The sequence below is a fragment of the Rhinolophus sinicus genome, linkage group LG06 (assembly GCF_036562045.2).
Source record: "Rhinolophus sinicus isolate RSC01 linkage group LG06, ASM3656204v1, whole genome shotgun sequence".
Classification (NCBI taxonomy): Eukaryota; Metazoa; Chordata; class Mammalia; order Chiroptera; family Rhinolophidae; genus Rhinolophus; species Rhinolophus sinicus.
Genome location: NC_133756.1, coordinates 124,301,366 through 124,322,108, shown reverse-complemented (window position 1 = coordinate 124,322,108; position 20,743 = coordinate 124,301,366). Strand labels below are relative to the sequence as shown.

Below are 20,743 nucleotides of genomic sequence, written 5' to 3'. Positions count from 1 at the left end.
TTCATAGACACAGAACAAACTGGTGGTTGTCAGAGGGGAAGGGCAAAATAGATGAAGGTAAATAAGAGGTACAGATTTCCAGTTATAAAATAAATAAGTCAAAGGGATGGGAACAACATAAGGAATATAGTCAATAATATCATAATCTTGTATAATGACAGAATGTTACTAAACAAAACGTGGTAATCACTTCGTTAGGTATATTAATGTTGAATAACTATGTTGTATATCTGAAATGAATATAACATTGATTATTAATTGTATTTGGGTATGTTTATCTTCTTCATTTCTTCTTGGGTGACTGTGTAGAGGTACGCTTTCATTCCTAGGTGTTTTCTTAGCTGGTCCTGCTGTATTTCTGTGTATAAGAGAGTGATTTGTTCATCACTCACTAAACGTGTATCCTTTAGATCTTGGTGCCCAGACCGCAGTCCCCCTTTGTATCCTCATTGGATTAGCGAGAGAGACTCAGGCCCTTCTCTGAGTCTCGGGACTAGCCTGGATTACTGTAGAGCGTCACAGCCAGCCATGTTTCAGAGAAGAGCTTAGGGCATTGTGTATGATGGTTCTCAGATTGATGCTTGTTTTTCAGCCAATTTTGAGCTTATTCAATTGCAAGAAAAACTGAAGGAGACAGAAGAAGCCATGGAAAAATTAATCAACAGAGTGGGACCTAATGGTGAAAGGTAGGTTTTCAGGACTCAGACTATGTCCCATTTAGAGAATCAATTCAAAAATTTGCTTTTCTTTGATTTCTGGGCCACTTACTTTCATTTTTACATAGCTGTCACCTTATTTGTCATTTGCATATTGTTTCTCACGTAACATTTCCATTTTTATGCTATCAAGCAATCTCAGTTTTCAAGAGCGTATGCCCAGTGTTATGCACAGTATTGTGAGTAAATTTGTGAGCAAATCCTTCAGAGTAAAATAACTAGCTTTTAAAAATACTTATTTTTTAAATTTCCTGGCTCTCTAAAAAAGACATAATTTTAAGTAAAACCAGATTATTAAATATTGTGCTTTCTATTTGAGACAAAATGAGAGAATAGAGCAAGTACGATCAGATTAGGCATTTGTATTTCGTGTTGACTATGCCGGAACAGAATTAGACGTGTGAAGTTGATGTCAAGAGCCAACCTAGCCCCTTAGGATGCCCTACAGGGAAGACTCATGCCTCTTGGTACAGGGCTGGCCGTGGATCTCAAAAGGTAACTTCAGGAGGTTGATGGAAGTGGGCAACAACTAAAAAACATGGATGTAGGAAGGCCAGGAAGGAAAAACCAGAATGTGAGATGGAAAACAAAGAGGGATTTCGTTAAGCAAGGCCTTCGGACAAGAATGGAGGAAGAATGGAGGCGAGGGGCAAAATCTCCTGCAGAAAATATGTTGAGAGGTTCTTCCTTGGTAGTACTAGTGCCCCATGCCCCTTTCTCTGCTCCCTGGCCCCAGCCTTGTCCATCTTTGCCTGGATAGGAGAAGAATGAACATCGTCAAATTGCAGCCTCTTGTCTTGGCTTTGCCTACAATGGCTACAGTGCTGCTGAAAAGACATTTGAGGATGAACCTTGTCTATTTGGGCCCAGGAGCCTTGACCTTCTTTTGATCCAGAAAGCAGAGTGACTATCTGGAATGTTCCCCAAAGTGGTATAGATATGTGTGCTTATCAATACATGAGTATATCTGTGTGAGTGTATAATAATATTTGGTATTTATTGAGCACTTACTGAAGAAAATGCTTTTTATACGTTATCTAATGTGTGAGAATTTGTGTAAGTGTGACTAAAGCAATTTGTGCAGCTATACTTTTCTGCCCTTACTCTGTACTACTCACAGTCTGGGTGAGGGACTGCCAGACTTTTATTGACCTGCATGCCTCAAAAAAATATCTGTACTTTGGCCTTGATTTCCTTGAAGCCCCAGGTCACACTTAAGGGTCGTGAAAGCCATAGATGAATGAATACCTGTGGGCAGGGCCTTCCACCTGGGAGACCCAACCCTGGGCCTTGGAATAAGAAGCACATGAGGATATTTTCTCACTATTACTCACTCCTATTCGGACTTCTTTAGCTCAAATCAAAGAACCCCACCATCCAACTCATGTACACCATCTGTCCATTGCCCAAGCCAGGAACACAATACTGTGACCTGTAACTACTGTCTGTCCTCTTTGTGCCAGGGTTACTTCTCCTTGTGTTATGTGCAAAGGCAGAGGAGTTGTCCCAACCTGCAGCTGGAGTTGTGCCATCTCATTGTTTCTGGGGCCACAGGTCCTAGCTCAAAGTGTTTCTTCCTCACAGGATGCTGCAGTGTGGACTCTTTCCAGCTTGCTGCGTGGCGACGGTTGTGTAAGACATTTTCCACAGTCCCTCTCAGGAACTAGGGAGCAGTTCCTTTTCCCATGAAGAGAGCACAGCTTGTGGTTCTCTTTCCCATACCTCTCATTTTCCAGTCATAAAGATGTGACTTTCTGTCTGATGCTCCTTAATCCAACACTTTTTATCCTGAAGGATGGGCCCTATGGGACTTCAACCCTGAAAGCTGCCAGGGCTAGGTAGTGCCATGTTTTTATAGTGTTTCCTTTTTATACTTAGATCCTTTACCCTCGGTTTTTGTGGCATTTGTTCTACAAGTCTGTGCTTTTATGATTATTGAAAGAGCCCAAAATACCCAAGTATTTTTTCTGTCAGATCAAACTTTTATCACGTCTCCATGCTTCTGGGATCAAGGAGAGCATTTAAGACAAAGAAGATGTGTCCATGTATAGCCATCTAAGTCCTTTTATATAATATGTGCTCCATAACTGCAAGATTTTGCTTAAAATTTCAGAAATACTCAGTTTCTGAAATTTCATATTAATGCTTTTGTAAGAATAAAAATAGCAAAAGGTTTTTAATGTTACCCAATAAAACTTTTCAGACAGCTTTCACCTGTGGGCAATATATATCTGAACATGTGTTTAAATGATGAAGCTTCTTCAAAGGTTAATAATGTGCCATGTTATATCTGATATTAAGCACAACATCCAGCCCAAGGACACAAAGATTAAGGGAAGGATCTAGGAATCAGAATCGAAGTGTCCTCATTTATGTCCTTATGATCAGCAAAGTGTCATTCCTAGAGCAGCATGTCCATTTATAGTTACTCTCTTCCTAGAAGCATGGCATGGCCTGAGGGGAGAAGTGAGAGTGCACCCTTTGGCAGCAGACAGACTTGGTAGCATGTTGAGTATGTGTGTGGGACTGTAGATTTCTAACATCCATTTCTGGCATATGAACTCTTTGAGGACAGGCTTAGAAGTTTTGTTCACTGTGTTCACATAGTAGGTACTAAATAAACAGTTGAAAAAGAATAGATATTCACTTTTGATACAAGCATTTGCCCATATAGTATCCTGGTGGAAGAGTAAATCATGGCCATTACTTATTGAGATTCTCTCTTCATATCCTGACCTCTATGTTCAGGGTCCTACTGGATGTGTGTCATAGATCCTCACCCTCATCCCCAGCAAATAAAAAATGTCTCTTGAGTGAATGAATGTCCAAAATGGAATTCATCATCTACTCCCAGCTGAACCTATTCTACCTTTATTGTTCCTCATCTCAGCAGTTGGCTCCACCATCTACTGTTGCCCAAGGCAAAAATTAGACATCATTAGATTTACCTTTTCCTTCACTTCCTGTGTCTCATCAATCACCATGTCTTGTCATTTCTTCTTAATTAATAAGCCTGTCTCCCTGCGAAGGACTCTAAGCTCTCCTAGGAAGGGATTATTCCCAGAGTCTAGCACAGGCCCGTAGTAGGCTCTAAAAAGAGTATTAATTGAACTAGAAGAAAGAGTAAGTGAGTGAATGAATGCTTTCACTTTTGATGTAGGTCAGAACTGTCTCATGTGGTTTCTTTTTCTCTAATTTTGCCTCCTTTCAATTCACTTTCTGCTTTTCAAACAGACGGATTATATTTTTTGTTTCAACCCTTCAACAAGTCCCTGTTGCTCTCGATAAAGTACAGGATCTTCAACATGACTTACATGGTCCTGGGTGACGTGGCCCTGCGTCCTCCTATTGCTTTGTATTTCTCCATCACTCTCTCTGTGGTCCAGCCACACTGACTCCTGGTTGTTCCTCTAAAATACCTACACACTGTTGCTCATAGGACTTCGCATATACTATTCTCCTTTGCTTGGGTGTCCCCACCCACCCCAGTTCACGCACACTTATTTTAACTCTTGCTTTTCTCACAGGTCTGAACTTAGACATTTTCTCTGAGAGCCCTTCCCTCAGCCCAAAACTTGTGCTCCCACACTACCCAGGTTTGCTGGATATTACAGCATTATATTACTTTCTGATCTTCTGTTAACTTTTCTGTCTTCCTTAATGTCCTGTAACCTTCATGAAAACTTTTCATTGTTCAACTTGTATTCCCAGTGCTGGCATATTGACAGTGTCAGTATATGTTGAAGGAATGAATGAGATAGCTCTAAAGAAAGTACTTTCAAGCAGGATTTTTTAGCAATAATAATATCTTCCTTGTTTTGATTTGCCCTGTGCAGCCCTATGTGGTTGTCAATGGAGGTGTTGTTTCTCTATAAGGAATTGCATCTCGGAAAGTGTACTCTAGGAATGTGTATTAGTTTTCTATGGCTGCTGTAATGATTTACCACATACTTAATGGCTTAAAACAGCACGCATTTATTATCTCACAGTTCTATATGTTAGAAGTCCTCCGCTGGGCTAAAACAAGGTGTTGGCAGGATTGCATTCCCTCCTGGAGGCTCTGGTGGAGAATCTGTTTCCTTCCCTTTTTCAGATTTTAGAAGCTGCCCACACTCCTTGGCTCATGGGCCCTTTCCTCCATGTTCAAAGCCAGTGATAGTGAGTTAAAACCATCTCACATCATATTACTCTAACCTCTTCCCCCTGAAGGACTTTTGTAATTACATTGTGCCCTCCCAGATAATCCAGGATAATCTATTTTAAGTCTGTCTGATTAACAGCCTTAATTCTATCTGCAATCTTAAATCTCCTGACACATAGGGTAACATAATTATAAATTCCAGGGATTAGGATGCGGACATCTTTGGGGGGTGGGGACTATTAGTCTGCCTACCGCAGAAGGTCTTATGGAAAAGGGGGAACCTGAATAAACCTTACAGGCTAGAAGGGTTTCCTCAGGCAGAATTTGGGGGAAGAATGTTTCAGAGGGAAGGGCAGCACAAGCAGCCCCAAGGTGAGCAAGTCAAGGCGTGTTTTTGGAACAGCAAGTAGTCCTAGGCAGCTGCAGTGGAGTAGGCCAGGGTGGGGTAAATGATAGAGGTAGGTAAAGGGAGGAAAAAACAGAAAAATAAATGGGCCAGAGCGGAAAGCCCTGAATGGCAGGCTGAGAGGGTTGGAATTCGTTGTCTGTATAGTGGGTGCCACTAAAGGCTTTTGAGAAGTGTCACGATCTGTTGTGCTTTAGAAAAATACCTCTTACAGTGATATGTAGACTGGACACATGCTAGAAGTTTATTGAAAATCTTCTAGCAAAGGGTAACAAATATGCCAGTGAGAGTGGAAAAGAAGGGCTAAATTTAGGGGACTTCGTGGAGGGGAAAAAAACCCAGGCTGTTATGCTTGGTTGCAAGCAGCCAATCTGGGTAGCAGATATTTGGAAGGGACGGCAGAGTTTATTGGGAGAATGCGGGATAGCTCACAATACCAGAGAAATAGCTAAAGATTCAGGTTTCAGGACGAGGGGGAACTAGAGCAGCCCTAGGGATTTAGGGACAGAAACAAATGGACAGTCTCTTCAGGGACTGCCGCCAGGAAGAGTTAATATGAAAAGTTTTCAGATCAGGCTTTGCTGGATTCAGGATCCAGTTTTAGAAGACAGTACACTCGGCCCAACTTGGGTCTTGTATATACGTGTATGTCACTGAACCGATCAGTTAGCCAGGGAGGTGAAGAGTGATGCTTGGCTGTGGGGCCCATGGCCACCCTTGAAAGAGAGGTGAGGGGATGGACAGCTTCACCCTAACGTTTGTACTGTGAGTGGAAGAGGGGTTGGTTCCCTAAAGGAGAAAACTAACTAGATAAGAACAATGAAGAGGAAAAAAGAGATAAAGATGAGTTGGAGATGTACAGACCAAACTGGGAAGAAAATAATGGCATCAACCAAGATAAAGACACAGAAAAGAAGAGAAAGATGATAAGGCTTGGAATAGGGATCATGAATTCACCTTTGAATATGGTTGAGGTGCCCACAGAACATCCATGTCTAACATACAACAGCAATAGGAAATGTGGGTATTGAGGTCAGAATAAAGGACTCAGTTTTGGAGGTCATTTGGCTGGGCTTATGGGGTAAGAGCCACAGGGAAAGACGAGATCACCCAGCCCTTGAGGCACGTTGTGCTGTGTGGCAGTAGCCTTCAGTCTTCTGCTTGTCTGAATCCTGTTCTCACCATGAATGGTGTGGTTAGACACTGTTTCATTCTCTCTCTGCTTAACTCTTGGATTCAGAACTTGATGATTTGTCTGGATTTATAGCATTCAAAAATCTGGTGAGGTTCTCTCCCAACTTCTTTTATTTTTCTAGCTTCTTGCAATGTGCCATACCCAGCCTGTCCTCGCCTGCCTGCTCACGCAGCTGCTCACGATTCTGGGCCCAGCGAGGACCTAGTTTTGAAGGGTGAATTTAAGGTTCATTTCAGTGTAGTGGCAAGGCCTCCAAGTGGAAATGCGCAGGCGATAACTGGAGTAATGAGACTGGCTTTGTGTAAAAAGTCAAAAGAGTAGAGGTAGAGTTTGGGCATCATCTTTGTCGAGGTGATTGGTTTCATTTGTGGTACTGCGTCATCTTCCTGAGGACATGACTGTAAGAATGGAGAAATAAGAGTCCTAGGATTGAGCCTTCAGGAAAACCTTGTTTCAGGAGGTGGGAGGAGGAACGTGAGCCGTGATCAGAGATGAGAGGAATGGTTAAAGAAGAGGGAGGAATGCAGTGTCTCAGTAGCTAAGGAGGAGGACGTTTCAAGGAGAGGATGGTCCACAGTCCAGAGAAGTCATGAAGAATGTGAGGAAAAGACTTTAGAACTTGAGAGTAAAGTGGTCATATATGATATTCACAAGTTCTGGTAAAATGATGGAGTGGAAGCCTGATTTCAGGGACGTGGGAGAAAATCGATGGTGAAATGGGGACGAATCAAACTAACACGTATTTATTGAGCACTGACAATGCTCATGGCACTCTGCCGATACAGTCATGATGTGTTAATCACTGCGCTCCAGGAGTATCAAACCGGGTTGAGACCATACGGAATCTATGAAAATGTTCATTGCGATAAATTCAGGCGATATCATAGGCTGGGCTGTGATTGGCTGCCTAACGCATGATATGGACAGTATGAGTACACTTGTTCAGAGATAAAAGAGGATGCTTTGGTGTGGAATTCTCTGAGAAAGTTTCTCTTGTCTGTTTCTGCTTCTCCTAGCCATCCTGCTTTTTAATTGAGGTTCTGATTTTCCATAAGTTAAGAAACAGAGAATCCAGACTGTTTCATTCAGTAAAAATCAGAGAACACTGAGTAGGCAGGAGAAATAACGTGGGCAGTCCGAGGGCAAGAGCTTTGTGATAAGCACATAGGCTCTTTTAGCTAGGGGTGACCTAGCTGCCCCAGGAGCCCCCTCCCCCCCACAAAGTGGGTTGTAAAAATTAGGGGTTACATAGAGCAGATGAGCAGTTACAGCAAGTCAGGACTCTTGTACTAATGGGAAGAGTAGAGCTATCAGAGGCCCAGGAAATGTAAGATTTTACCTAAATGTGGGACAGATAGGCTTCTTCAGTTCGTGGCTTTGAGGCCGCTTAGTGGCTTTGAGGCCGCTTAGTGGCTTTGAGGCCGCTTAGTGGCTTTGAGGCCACTTAGTGTGGAAGTAGTAGAGCTCGTGGTGCTTGTGTTTTCTTCCCGCTGAGGGCTGTGGAAATGGTGCACCTGTACTTTCCTCAGTTCCCATCTTAATGTTATAGGGAGAAACACTGTTTTCTTTTTCCCTGTTGGTCATTAAGGCTCAAGTTTGTTTGGCTAAGCATAAAAAGGAACGCAGGCTAAGGACTGGCTAATGAGAAAAATAGATGGCACCTCCTTGGGAGACTGATCCAGAATGTATCATTTTTCCTTCATGAGTGTTACACTGACTTCAAATGCTTTGAATTTTTAAGGGGAAAATAAATTGTCTCTGTTAAATGCTGCCATTGGATAAAACTGGTCCCAACGCAGGCAACTCTCGGTTTTCCGAGTAGGGCCTTGTCTGCCTGTGAGTGTGATGCAGTGCTCCCCTCTCAATAGAAATAATCATACCTTTATCCCTGAGTCTCCTCTTTATTTTTGCAGACATTTGCGCAGAGCCTCCTAGCTAAGTTGGGACTCAAACCCAGGTTTTCTAAATTGTGGAACTTGAGCACTGGGCCCTAAGAGCTGCACAGAATGCCTTCAGAAGTCAGGAGGGACTCTAGTTTTAGCTAACGTGCTCACATTAGCTAGCAATAGGAATAAATGTGTAATTTCTCCTCTGTGGGCCTCAGTTTCCACAGTTTCTCTGTTCTAGTTGAATAATTTGTCAGCATTATCCAGCTCTGAAATTTTAGGTTATATCTTTATTTCTGCACAAGTATATGCATCCTGTGATTCTAGGGTTGGCCTAGTAGTATATTTTTGGCTAGTTGAAACTAATGGCCCAGCATATTTTCTTTTGGTGACCTTGCTTCAAAGAAAAGTGGGCCGGCCCGGTGGCTCAGGCGGTTAGAGCTCCATCCTCCTAACACCAAAGGCTGCCAGTTCGATTCCCACATGGGCCAGTGGGCTCTCAACCACAAGGTTGCCAGTTCATGCCAGTTCAATTCCTCGAGTCAACGGCAACTGGACCTGGAGCTGAGCTGCGCCCTCCACAACTAAGATTTGATTTGGGGGGGGGGGAGTCCTGGAAGTACACACTGTTCCCCAATAAAGTCCTGTTACCCTTCCCCAATAAAATCTTAAAAAAAAAAAAAAAAAAAAAGAAAAGCAGCTTGTAGTAAATGGAGTAATATTAAGTAACAGTGAAATTGCTTGGAGATTACTGAATCAGAGCAGTGAGGTATACTGAAAGAACACTGAACTGAATGAAAGCTGAGATCTGTGGGATTGATCGGAGTGTTGACATTAACTCATTGTGGGACCTTTAGGCAATCACGTGACCTATTCTGGGCCTTAGTTTTCCCATTTATAAAATCAGAACATTGAATTAACATGTCTAGTTGCCAACTGTGCTGTTCCACGTTCAATTCCTAGAGCAATTTGCTGCTGCTGTTGAACTTCCTGTTCCAGGATCCAGGCAGATCATAGTGATGTTTATGTTCATTGCCTAAGAGTATTTACCACTAAATGGATGGATTGTCTGGTATTTCTAAGCAGAGCACAGACTGTGACTTCTGACCAAGAAAAACAGTTGCTGCATCAGCTCCGAGAAATCACCAGAGTCATGAAAGAAGGACAATTCATTGACAGATCCACTCCAGAGAAAGAAGCTGAGGAGGCCCCTTACATGGAGGACTGGGAAGGTAAACAGTGTCTTCTCATTCATTTGTTAGCTCTCTGTCCTGAAAAGGGATCTTGCAGATTTTTAAAAAATCAGCTTTATTACTGAAGTGTAATGTATATACAGTAAAATTCACCAATTTTCAGTGTATAAATGGATGAGTTTTGACAGATGTATAGAGTTGTATAATTACACCACAATTGTGATATAGAAGATTTCCATCATCTCAGAACGTTCCCTCCCCCTTTGCAGCTAATTCCCTCCTTCTGTCCATGGCAGCTACTGAACTGTTGTCTGTCCCTGTCATTTTACCTTTTCTATATAAGTAGGTCATACTGCACATGCTTTTTTGTTTCTGGTTTCTTTGAGTTAGCATAATGCTTTTGAGTCTCAGGCGTTGAGTATATCAGCACTTTATTTTTTTACTGCTGAGTCATATTCTATAGTATAGATATACCGTGATTTGTTTTTCCATTTGCCAATTTAGGAACATTTGGATTGTTTCCAGCTTTAAGCTATTATGAATCAAGCTACTATGAACTTTTGCATATAAGTCTTTGGACATATATTTGTATTTGGGGGGGTGGGGGGTATACACCTAGGAATGAGATTTCTGGGTTTTACGGTAAGTGTATGTTCAACTGTATTAGAAACAGTCAACTGGCTTCCCAAAGTGGCTCCGCCATTTTGCCTTCCTGCCAGCAATGTATGGGAATTGTAGTTATTCCATATGCTTGGTAACATTAGGCAGTGCCAGTCTTTCTAACTTTAGCCATTCTAGTGAGTGTATAGTAGTAGTAGTATCTCAATTGTTACTCTAATTTGCATTTCCCCAATGACTAATAATGTTGAACATTTTTTCATGTGTTTATTTGCCATCTGTGTATCTTTGGTGAAGTGTCTGTTCACATTCTTTGCCAAATTTTTAATTGGGTTGCTTGTGTTCTTATTGAGCTGTAAGAGTTATTTATATATTCTGGATATAAGTTCTTTATAAGTTATGTATTTTGCAAATATTTTCTACTTGTCTGTGGCTTGCCTTTTTATTTTCTTAGCAGCATCTTTCAAAGAACAGAAGTTTTTTTATTTTGATAAAGTTCAGTTTATTCTTTTTTTCTCATGATTCACACTTTTGTGTGTTTAAGAAATCTTTGCCTAACCCAAGCTTTGTCTAACCGCCTGTGTTTTCTTCCAGATAATGTTACGGTTTTAGCTCTTACATTTAGGCCTATGATCCATTTTGATTAGTTTTTATGTATGGTGTGAGGTGTCAGGGCAGACATTAACTTTTTTCATATTGATATTTAATTGTTCCATCTTATTTTGTCACATTTAATTACCTTGGCATGTTGGTTTTAAATCAACTGACCATGTATGTATGGGTGTATTCTGGATTTTCTGTTTTGTTTCATTGAGCTATGTGTCTATACTTACGCCAATATCACAGTGTCTATATTAAGTCTTGAAATCAGGGTAGCACAAGTTCTTCAACTTTGGTTTTTTTTCCCTTTTATTTCAAAATTATTTTGCTTATTCTAGGTCCTTCATATTTTTATATAAATTTAGAATCAGTGTATCAGTTTCTACAAAAAAGACAGAGAGGATTGATTGACATTACATTGAATCTTTAGATCAATTTTGAAGAATTGGCATCATAACAATATTGAATCTTCCAATCCATGAACCTTTTATATCCCACCATTTATTTGGATCTTTAGTTTCTCAGCAGTGTTTCGTAGTTTTCAGTGTGTAGGTCTTGCATATGTTTTGTAAATTTATCCTTAGTAGTTTATGCTTTTGATAATATCGTGATACTTCAAAATATTTAATTGCTTATTGCTACTAAATAGAAATACAACTTATTTTTGTATTCTGACCTTGCATCCTGCAACTTTCCTAAACACAGTTAGTTCTGGTAGCTTTTTAAAAAAAATTTTCTTAGGATTAAATTTCATAGAATTTTCTACATAGACAATTAAATTATGAATACAGTTTTATGAATACAGTTTTATGTCTTCCTTTCCAATGTATATATCTTTTATTTATTTTTCTTGCCTTATTGCACCAGTGAGAAATTCTGGCACAAGGCTGAATAGAAGTGGTGAGAGCAGACATCCTTACTTTCCTGATGTTAAGGGGAAAGCATTCACGTATTCTCTATTAGTGTGATGTGAGCTATTGGGTTTTTATGGATGTTCTTTTTCAGGTTGAAGAAACTTCCTTCTAGTCTTACTTTGCTGAGAGTTTTTAATCATGAAGGGGTATTGATTTTTTTCCCCTTTCTTCCGCCTCCCCCCACCCCACTCTGGTTCAAGCCGCTGTTTCTCAGTCTAGTTGTGTAGGACACAGCTCCCCGGCCCTTGCTGGTATTATGAGCCTTGCGCTCCAATGGCTGAGGCTGTCGGTCACCAGTCGTCAGTCTGCAGCTCACAGCAGCTCATGGCAGCTCTTGCTGGCTGCCAGCCACTCAACGCTGGCCACCGGCTGCTCATGCAGCACTTGGTAGCCCACAGCAGCACAGCAGCACAGCAGCACAGCAGCCTGCCGTAGCACTCAGCAGCCTGCAGCGGCTCACGGCAGCCTGCAGCGGCTCACGGCAGCCCAGCTCCAGGGAGAGCTATTGTTCACAATCTTAGCTGTAGAGGGCGCAGCTCACTGGCCCATGTGGGAATCGAACTGGCAACCTCGGCATTAGGAGCGGCGCTTCAACCACCTGAGCCACTAGGCCGGCCCCGAATTTTTGTTGATCAACTGAGATAGTATAATTTTTCTGTCTCACTTTGTTAATATAGTGAATTACACTGATTTTTTAATGTTTAGACAACGTTACGTTCCTGGGATAAATTCTGCTTTGTCATGATGTTATATATGGCTAGATTCAACTTGCTAAGGATTTTTTATTTCTGTGTTTATTAGTCTGTGATTCTCCTTTCCTGTAATCTCTTTGGTTTTGATTTCAGGGTAATGCTGGCCTCATAAAATGCATTGGGATATGTTTCTTCTGTTTTATGGAAAAATTTGTATAAAATTGCTATTATTTTTTCCTTAAATGTTAGATGGAATTCTCCAGTGACACCATGTGGGTGGGCCTGGAGTTTTCTTTGTGGGAAGACGTACATAACTATGAATTGAATTCCTTTAGCAGATATAGTGCAATTCAAGTTATCTGTTTCTTTTTTATTGAGCTTTGATAGTTGTATATTTCAAGGAATTTACATATTTCATCCAAATTTACTATTAATATAAAGTTCATACTATTCTCTTATTATCTATTTAATGTATCTAAGATCTGTAAGGATGAACCCTGTTCTATTCCTCATACTGACTGGTAATTTGTTCTTTCTCTAAATTTTTTCACTAATCAGACTGGCCAGAGGTGTATCAACTTTGTTGATCTTTTTAAAGAACAATATTTTGGTTTCATTGTTTATTTTTGTTTCCTATTTCATTGATTTCTGTTCTTTACTATTTCCTTCCTTTTGCTTACTTTGGGTTTAATTTGCCATTTTTTTCCCCTTCGTTTCTCAAGATGGACACTTAGATTCTCAATCTGGTTTTTTTGGCCATTATTTCATTATATTTGGCCGTGATCTCTTTCTGTCCTCCTGTTTCTCCAGTTGTGCATATGTTAGACCTTTGATATTGCCCCACGTGTCATGTACAGTCTATTCTTTTTTCCAGTTTTTTCATGCCATGCTTAATTTTGCGTAATTTTTCTTGCTCTGTCTTTGAATTTATTTTCTTGCTCTGTCTTCAGATTTACTTATTTATTTATTTATTTATTTACTTACAGCATAAGTTTTATTTAATATGTTTTGTCGTAGGATCTTAATTTAAATCTAGTTTCTATACATTCAATAAATAATTTAACATTTAATTAAAAATTATATATGCTCATTGGAGAAAATGTATAAGATAAAATAGATTGCAGGAAAGTAGTCATGGCTGTTATTTTTTTCTATTCACGTCTATCAGTTACTGAATGAAACCAAATTTATTAAGCTTCTGCTCTGTATTTTTTCATTTTCAATTTTTTTTGCCATTTATAGTTCAGTTTATTGGGTAATATTGGTTATTAACATTATGTAAATTTCAAGTATACAGCTTTATAATATGGTATTTGTGTATTTCACTGTGTGTTCGCCACCCAAAGCCTAGTCTCCTTCCATCTTTTTCATATCTTATTTCTCTCATATATTCATATTTTCTTCTACATTCTTAAACATATGAGGCACATTTATAACAGCTTCTTAATAATCTTGGCTGCTGCTCTTATCATCTGTGTCCTTTTTTGGTGTGTTTCTGGTGATCATTGTTTTCCCTTGTTATGAGTCCTAATTTCCTGTGCTTTTTGCATGCCTGGTCAATTTTGATTGGATGATGGGTGTTGCAAATTTTACATTGTTGGATGCTGGCTTTTGCTTTAGTGCTTTAAAAAGTGTTGGACTTCTTTCTGTCACACAGTTAAGTTACCAGAAATCAGTTGGTTCCCTTAAAGGCTTGTTTCTAAAATTTGTTAAGGTGAGTCCAGAGCAGCCTTTATTCTGTGGCTAAGTTAGCTCCCCAAGTAAGGCAGTACCCTTCTCAGGAGTCTGTCTAATTCTCCACAAGGTCTTTCCAACCTGGCTACTGGGGACGTGAGCTATTCTCAGCTATGTGTGAGCTCCAGTGATTTTTAGGTCTAATGCTTTCAGTAGTTATTTTCTTGGCCTTGGATAATTCTTTCCCATATATGCACAGATGAGAGCTCAGCTAAACACATGAAGAGTTCCCTCTGAAGATCTCTGGAGCTCTCGCTCTATGAAGCTCCTTTCTTTCTAGTCTTCTTCCCCGTAAATTCTAGCTGCCCTGGCCTCCCTCAACTCTCATCTGTCTTCCCAACTCAGTGAAACCACTGGGCTCTGTTTACCTTTTGTCAGGGATCATGCTACACTACCTATTATGTAATGTTTGAAAATTGGTGCTTCATATTCTTTGTTTGGTTTTCTAGTTGTTTAATGGAAGGAGTCTCCATGCTTCCATTATTGCCAGAGCAGAAATATGAGCCTGCACATACAGCATAATGATTCCAGATACACTAAATAGTTAAGGATGGAGAAGAACCTTAAAAACTAGAAAAAATTGTTGCAAATATGTACTGGCTCTTTAGCAGGATGGGACTTTTTGAGCATAAAAGCAATGCAAAATCCATTCATAGTAAAAACTCTCAGAAAAATAGGAATTTCCTCAACTTGACAAAAAAGAATCTATAGAAACCTACAGCTAACATTGCACTTAATGGTGAAAGATGAATGCTTTTCCCCTAAGGTTGAGAACAGGCAAGGATGACTTCTCTTACTCAGCGTAGTTCGAGGTAGTACAGTAAGGCAAATAAAGGAGGGGAGGAAGCATACAGATTAAAAAAGAAGGAATAATACTGCCCCTATTTACAGATTCCATGATTGCATATGTAGAAAACCCTGAGGAATCTATTTTAAAAACTCCTAGAACTAACAAGTGAGTTCAGCAGGGTTGTAGGGTACAAGATAAACATACAAAAATCAATTGTATTTCTGTATCTTAGCAATGAACACATTGACATCAAATTAAAAATTTGACATCAAAATTAATTTTTTATCATTCAAAAAAAAAGATTTAGGTGTAAATTTAACAGAAAATGTGCTGGACTTCTGGGCTGAAAACTATACAATACTGATGAAAGAAATGAAAGAAGACCTAACTAAATGAGAAGACATATTATGTCCATAGATTGGAAGACTCAAGTTAGTACAAATGTCAGCACTTCCCAAATCGACAAACAAATACAATCCCTGTCATAACCTCAGCAAGATTTTTTGTAGATACAGACAAGATTGCTAAAATGTATATGGCGAGACAGAAAATAGAATAGCTAAATAATTTTAGAAAAGAAAAAGTGGGAGGAATCAATCTACCTGATTCTATAGCTAAGGTCATCAAGACCATGTGACATTGGTACAGAAATAGACACATACATAAAAGGAACAGAACAGGGAACCCAGAAGTAGACCCACACAAATTGCACAACTGATTTTTTACAGAGGTGCAAAAGCAATTCATTGGAGGAAAGATAGCCTTTTTAATAAATGGTGCCGGAGCAATTGGACATCCATAGCAAATAAATAAACCTCAACCTAAGTTCGACATGTTACACAAAAATTAAAAATGGATCACAGACATAAATGCAAATTATAAAGCTATAAACCTTTTAGAAATATATAGAAAATCTTCGGGATCTAGGATTAAGCAAAGAGTGCTTTTGATTTGGCATCAGAAACACAATTCATATAAAGACAAATTGATAAACTGGACTTATCAAAATTAAAAACTTTTACTCTGCAAAAGATCCTGTTAAGATAATGAAAAGACAAGCTGCACAGTGGGAGAAAATATTTTCAAACCATATATCCGAGAAAAGACATGTTAGAATATGTAAGTAACTCTCAAAAACAGTAAAAAATAAACAATCCAGTTAGGAAATGGGAATAATATATAAACATACATTTCACCAAAGAGGATATAGAGAAGGCAAATAAGCACATGAGATGATGTTCAACATCATTAACCACTAAGGAAATGCAAATTAAAGTCACAGGGAGGTACCACAACACACCTATCGAATGGCTAAAATAAAGAATAAGAACACCAAATGCTGACGAGGATGTGGAGAAGCTAGATTCACTCATATATTACTTGTTGTATGTAAAATATTTAGTACACCCACTCTGGAAAACATTTTGGTAGTTTCCTGAAAAACAACATGCAACTACTATACAACCTAGCAATTGCACTCCTGGGCATTTATCCGAGAAAAATGAAGACATGTGTTCACATAAAAGTTGTACCTGAATGTTTATAGCAGCTTTATTTGTAGTAGCCCAAAACTGGAAACAACCCAGACATTCTTAGCAGGTGAATGGTTAAACTGTGGTGCATCGATAGCTATCGTGGTGTACTACTTAGCAATAAACAGCAATGGACTGTTGATACATTCAGTAACCTGGATGGATTTCCAGATAATTATGCTGAGTGAAAAAAGAAACTTATTCCAAAAGGTTACATACTGTGTGATTCTATTTATATAACATTCTTGAAATAGTAATATTACAGAAACGGTGAACAGAATAGTTGCCAGAGGTTAAGGAGGGGATGGGGGCAGGAAGGAGTAGGTGTAGTTATAAAAGGGCAACATAAGGGATCCTTGTGGTGATAGAATTATTTTGTATATTGACTCTATCAATATATAATGAAGGTCTGACAATTACATTCGCGAATTCATCCTAGAAAAAGTGCTACATACCTCATTGCTGAATTTTACTATGATCACCTTCGAAGTACTCCCCTTGGGAAGCTATGTGCCAACGCCAGCACCTAGTCCACCCTTCAAAGCAATTTTGGAACTCTTTTTCTGGAATGGCCATCGGAGCTGTTGTCGTATTACCCTTGATGTCCTGAATGTCATCAAAATGTCTTTGTTTCAGTATTTCCTTTATCTTTGGGTAAAGAAAGAAGTCATCGGGGGCCAGATCAGGTGAGTAGGGAGGGTGTTCCAATACAGTTATTTGTTTACTGGCTAAAAACTCCCTCATAGACAGTGCTGTGTGAGTGGGTGCATTGTGGTGATGCAAGAGCCACGAATTGTTGGCGAAAAGTTCAGGTCGTCTAACTTTTTCACACAGCTTTTTCAGCACTTCCAAATAGTAAACTTGGTTCAACTGTTTGTCCACTTGGTACAAATTCATAATGAATGATCCCTCTGACATCAAAAAAGATTAGCAACATTGTTCGCTAACTTAATTGTCAGACCTCGTACCCTGGGCGTGATATTGTGGTAAGAGTTTTGCAAGATGTCACCATTGGGAGAAACTGGGTAAAGGTTACAGAGGATTTCTGTATTATTTCGTACGACTACAATTATTTCAAAATAAAAAGAATAATTTTTTTTAAAGCAACTCAGAAAACTATAAGGGAAAAGATAGTATAGCTTGAATAAACAAAAGTTTTACCTTGTGTAGATCAGAGAATATCACAAAGTTTAAAAGCCAACACTATATTGGAAAAATATTTGTAACAAATATGACTGAAAAGTTATCTTTAATGTATGAAAAATTCTATAACTAATTTAGAAAAGTGATTATCTTCTTGTATAAGCAGTGCACAAAAGAAAAACAATGCAGCTGGCTACAAAATATATGAAGTATTTCAATCTCACTGGTAATCAAGATGAAAATTGGAATTCCATTTTTCCTCCAAATTGTAAATGTTCGTTATATAACCTTGTTCCCAAATACAGTAAAATCCTTATCACATTTATTTTCTACCTACCTCTTAGGTGTTGTGGAATTTTAGCTACAAGTGATAACAACTTTTAAAGATATTAGCCTTTTCTGATTTAAGTGTTTAACAATGGCATTAAATTTCTAACCACATTATCAACAATTACTTATTTTACATTGATAATTCTTACTTATGTTTCACCACTTTCTTGTATACAGTATCTTTCGTGACTTTAAATATTTGATTAATTTTTGTATTTGTCAGAATACTTCCTTAATTACCTTCCCCCCATATAGAGTACTTGAATATCTGTATGTGTCATTTTTTAATCTTTTTGCAAATAATTGTTTGGCTGGATATAAAATTATATAATCATATGATTTTTAAGTCTGAAAACATTACTTCATTCTCTACTTTCATTTGATGTTGAAAATGAGAAATTTTATCCCAGTCTGATTCTTTTTCTTAATAAGCAAGTTGTTTTTAGTTAGCTAGTTTGTTTTCTGTCTGGAAATTCGTATTCTTTTTAATACTTAAAATTTGAATTTGGGCAGGTTCATTGACATATGTCTGAGTATGTATGATTGCGTGGATTTTTTTGTAGTGTTTTTACCTAGCATTTAGTGAGTCTTTTGCATCTGAAGTCTTTAGCTCAAGGGTGTGTTCTTTTATAATTTCTTTGGTTGTTGCTTCCATTTAACTTAATCTGCCTTCTTATTCTAGAATTCCAGTAATTCTAAGATTGGATATCCTGGATCAGTCTTCTACACAGCTTATCTTTTTTCTCATAATTTCTATTATATTTCTTGGTCATGTTTATCTCTGTCCTAGGAGAATTCCTCAACCTGGACTCTGATACAGTAATTTGTTTTTTAGCCATGTCCATTTCTATCTGCTATTTTCTTCCTCTATTAAGCTTAAATGTATTTTGTAATTACGACTTTCTAATAGCTCTTTCTTATTTGCTGTTTGCTCCATTTTTTATATTGAAGCCTGATTGGTTTTATTGGTACAATATCCTGAATATTACTGGTAATATCCATTTTAAGTTGACTGACATTAGCTCTTGTTTCCTGCATTGACTGTTTTTTAGGGGCTCTTTACATAGTTTGCTTAGATGGGTTCCCCTGTTTTAAACTGCTGATTTCCTCATAGGACCACTGAGGTTTTTTGCTTGCTCATATTTTTCATGAAGCTCTTGAGTAACCAGTAATATTAGCTGATATGGACTACCTCAGCAGTTGTGTGAGTTACTATTTAATTTTCCTCAGCAAGCCTCCCCATCTTAAGCCAAAGCAGATAGGCATGGAAGTCTAAAGGTAAGCTTTGTTCTTGGTGTGGGAAGAAGGCAGGAACATGCCGGAAAATGGACTTAAGTGTTCAGTGGCTGGAAGCTAAGTAGCAAGTAGGCTTCCGCAGCCCCTGCTGTTGACCACGGAGGCGGTGAGGACCTTAGGTAGCTAAGCTCCATGTTACCTAGCATTCCATCCGCAGTAAGGTAAGACCGGAAATCAAGACTGCTTTGGCCAAGATTCTTACCATACTGCTATCAGTGATAGTGACAGTGTGATAAGATGGACAATTTTTTGCATCACTAGTAGGACTAAAAATTTACACCATTGTTTTGGAAAGTAATTTGGTAGAATTTTTTTTTTTAAAGAAGGGCTTTTTTTAAAAAAAATTAAAGTTTATTGGGGTGACAAGGCTTCGAAAATGTTCATTTCCTTTGGTCTGTTTTTCATATTTCTAGAAGTGTATCTTAAAGAAATAGGAAAGTAGACATGGATTTATATTCAAAGATCTTAACTGCTATGTTACTTATAATAAGGGAAAATTGGAAAGAATATCTTACGCAAGAGGCATGGTAAATCATATCAATTATGTAGCTGTGTAATGGGATATTTATTTTACAGCCAACTTTAAAATGCCTGATGACATTAAGAAATGCTCATGATATATAATGTTGAGTGAAAAAAGTCAGGGTACAACATTTTATACGCAGTACAAGCCTTCTTTCTTAAAAAAAGAGAAATACATACTTATATATGATAGAAAGGCCAGAAGTAATACAACAAATTATTATCAGTGGTGGGATCTTAGATGATTTGTTTTCTTTTTAAAACTTGTATTTTTCAAATTTTCTACAATGAGACTGTATGACTTTTATAATTAGAAAAAAAAAACAGTAAATGTAAAACTATGTCTCCATACTCTCTACTGCACCAAAAAAGACCACGGCTTTCAGAATCTGTAGGCAAAAAGTGGTTTACATTAAGAGTTGAATTTGCAGATTATCATAATGTACAAATGGATTTGGAATTCTCCGGCTTTCCACATTGTGCAGTGAGCACGGCTGCGGTTGCCAGCACTGGCATATGAGCTCCCCGCGGCCATCTGCTGCGCAGGCGAGGCGTGGCTGACACAGATTTATTTCATTTCGTTCTTTAATTTGGCAGCGTTTTCTCTTATCATAGCTGGGATTCAGTACCAGTAGTACTTACTTTGTTTACCAGTGTATTGTTTTCTTTTGTTCCATTTTATGAAGATGAAGAAGCCAACAATGGAAATTCTGTCTGAAAATGCAGTGCTTGTCCTTGGGGGTCTTGGCATGTCTTGCGAAAGCGCTCTGTTTCTGATACTTACAAGCCATTTCAGCTGTTTTGATTAGTAGACAGCTTTGTGGTGTATTTTTCAAAGAGCTTAGATTTCTTTTCCCCACGCCCATCCCCGACCCCCGAAGATTTGGAAATGGTTCCACATAGAAATTATAAACATTAGCCTTGAGCTATGCTCTCTCCATCTGGTGTTGGGTACTTCTTTTTTTTTTTTTTTTTTTTTCTTTTTTTAACTGAAGGCTCATGTTGTCTGTTTAATCTTCACTACTGCAGAAGCAG

The 20,743-nt window shown here is 38.6% G+C and overlaps 1 protein-coding gene across 6 annotated transcripts in view; it reads left to right on the top strand.

Moving 5' to 3' along the window:
• RIC3 (RIC3 acetylcholine receptor chaperone) overlaps positions 1 to 20,743 on the top strand; it is a 43,427-nt gene that overhangs the window by 19,266 nt on the left and 3,418 nt on the right. For 4 of the 6 annotated variants that reach the window (XM_019728386.2, XM_019728365.2, XM_074335946.1 and 1 more), the window contains 2 exons: positions 593 to 686; positions 9,428 to 9,576. In XM_019728386.2, the coding sequence (XP_019583945.2) occupies positions 593 to 686; positions 9,428 to 9,576 (243 nt within the window). The remainder of the gene's footprint in view (positions 1 to 592; positions 687 to 9,427; positions 9,577 to 20,743) is intronic. The other 2 variants (XM_074335944.1, XM_019728382.2) reach the window with 1 other exon arrangement.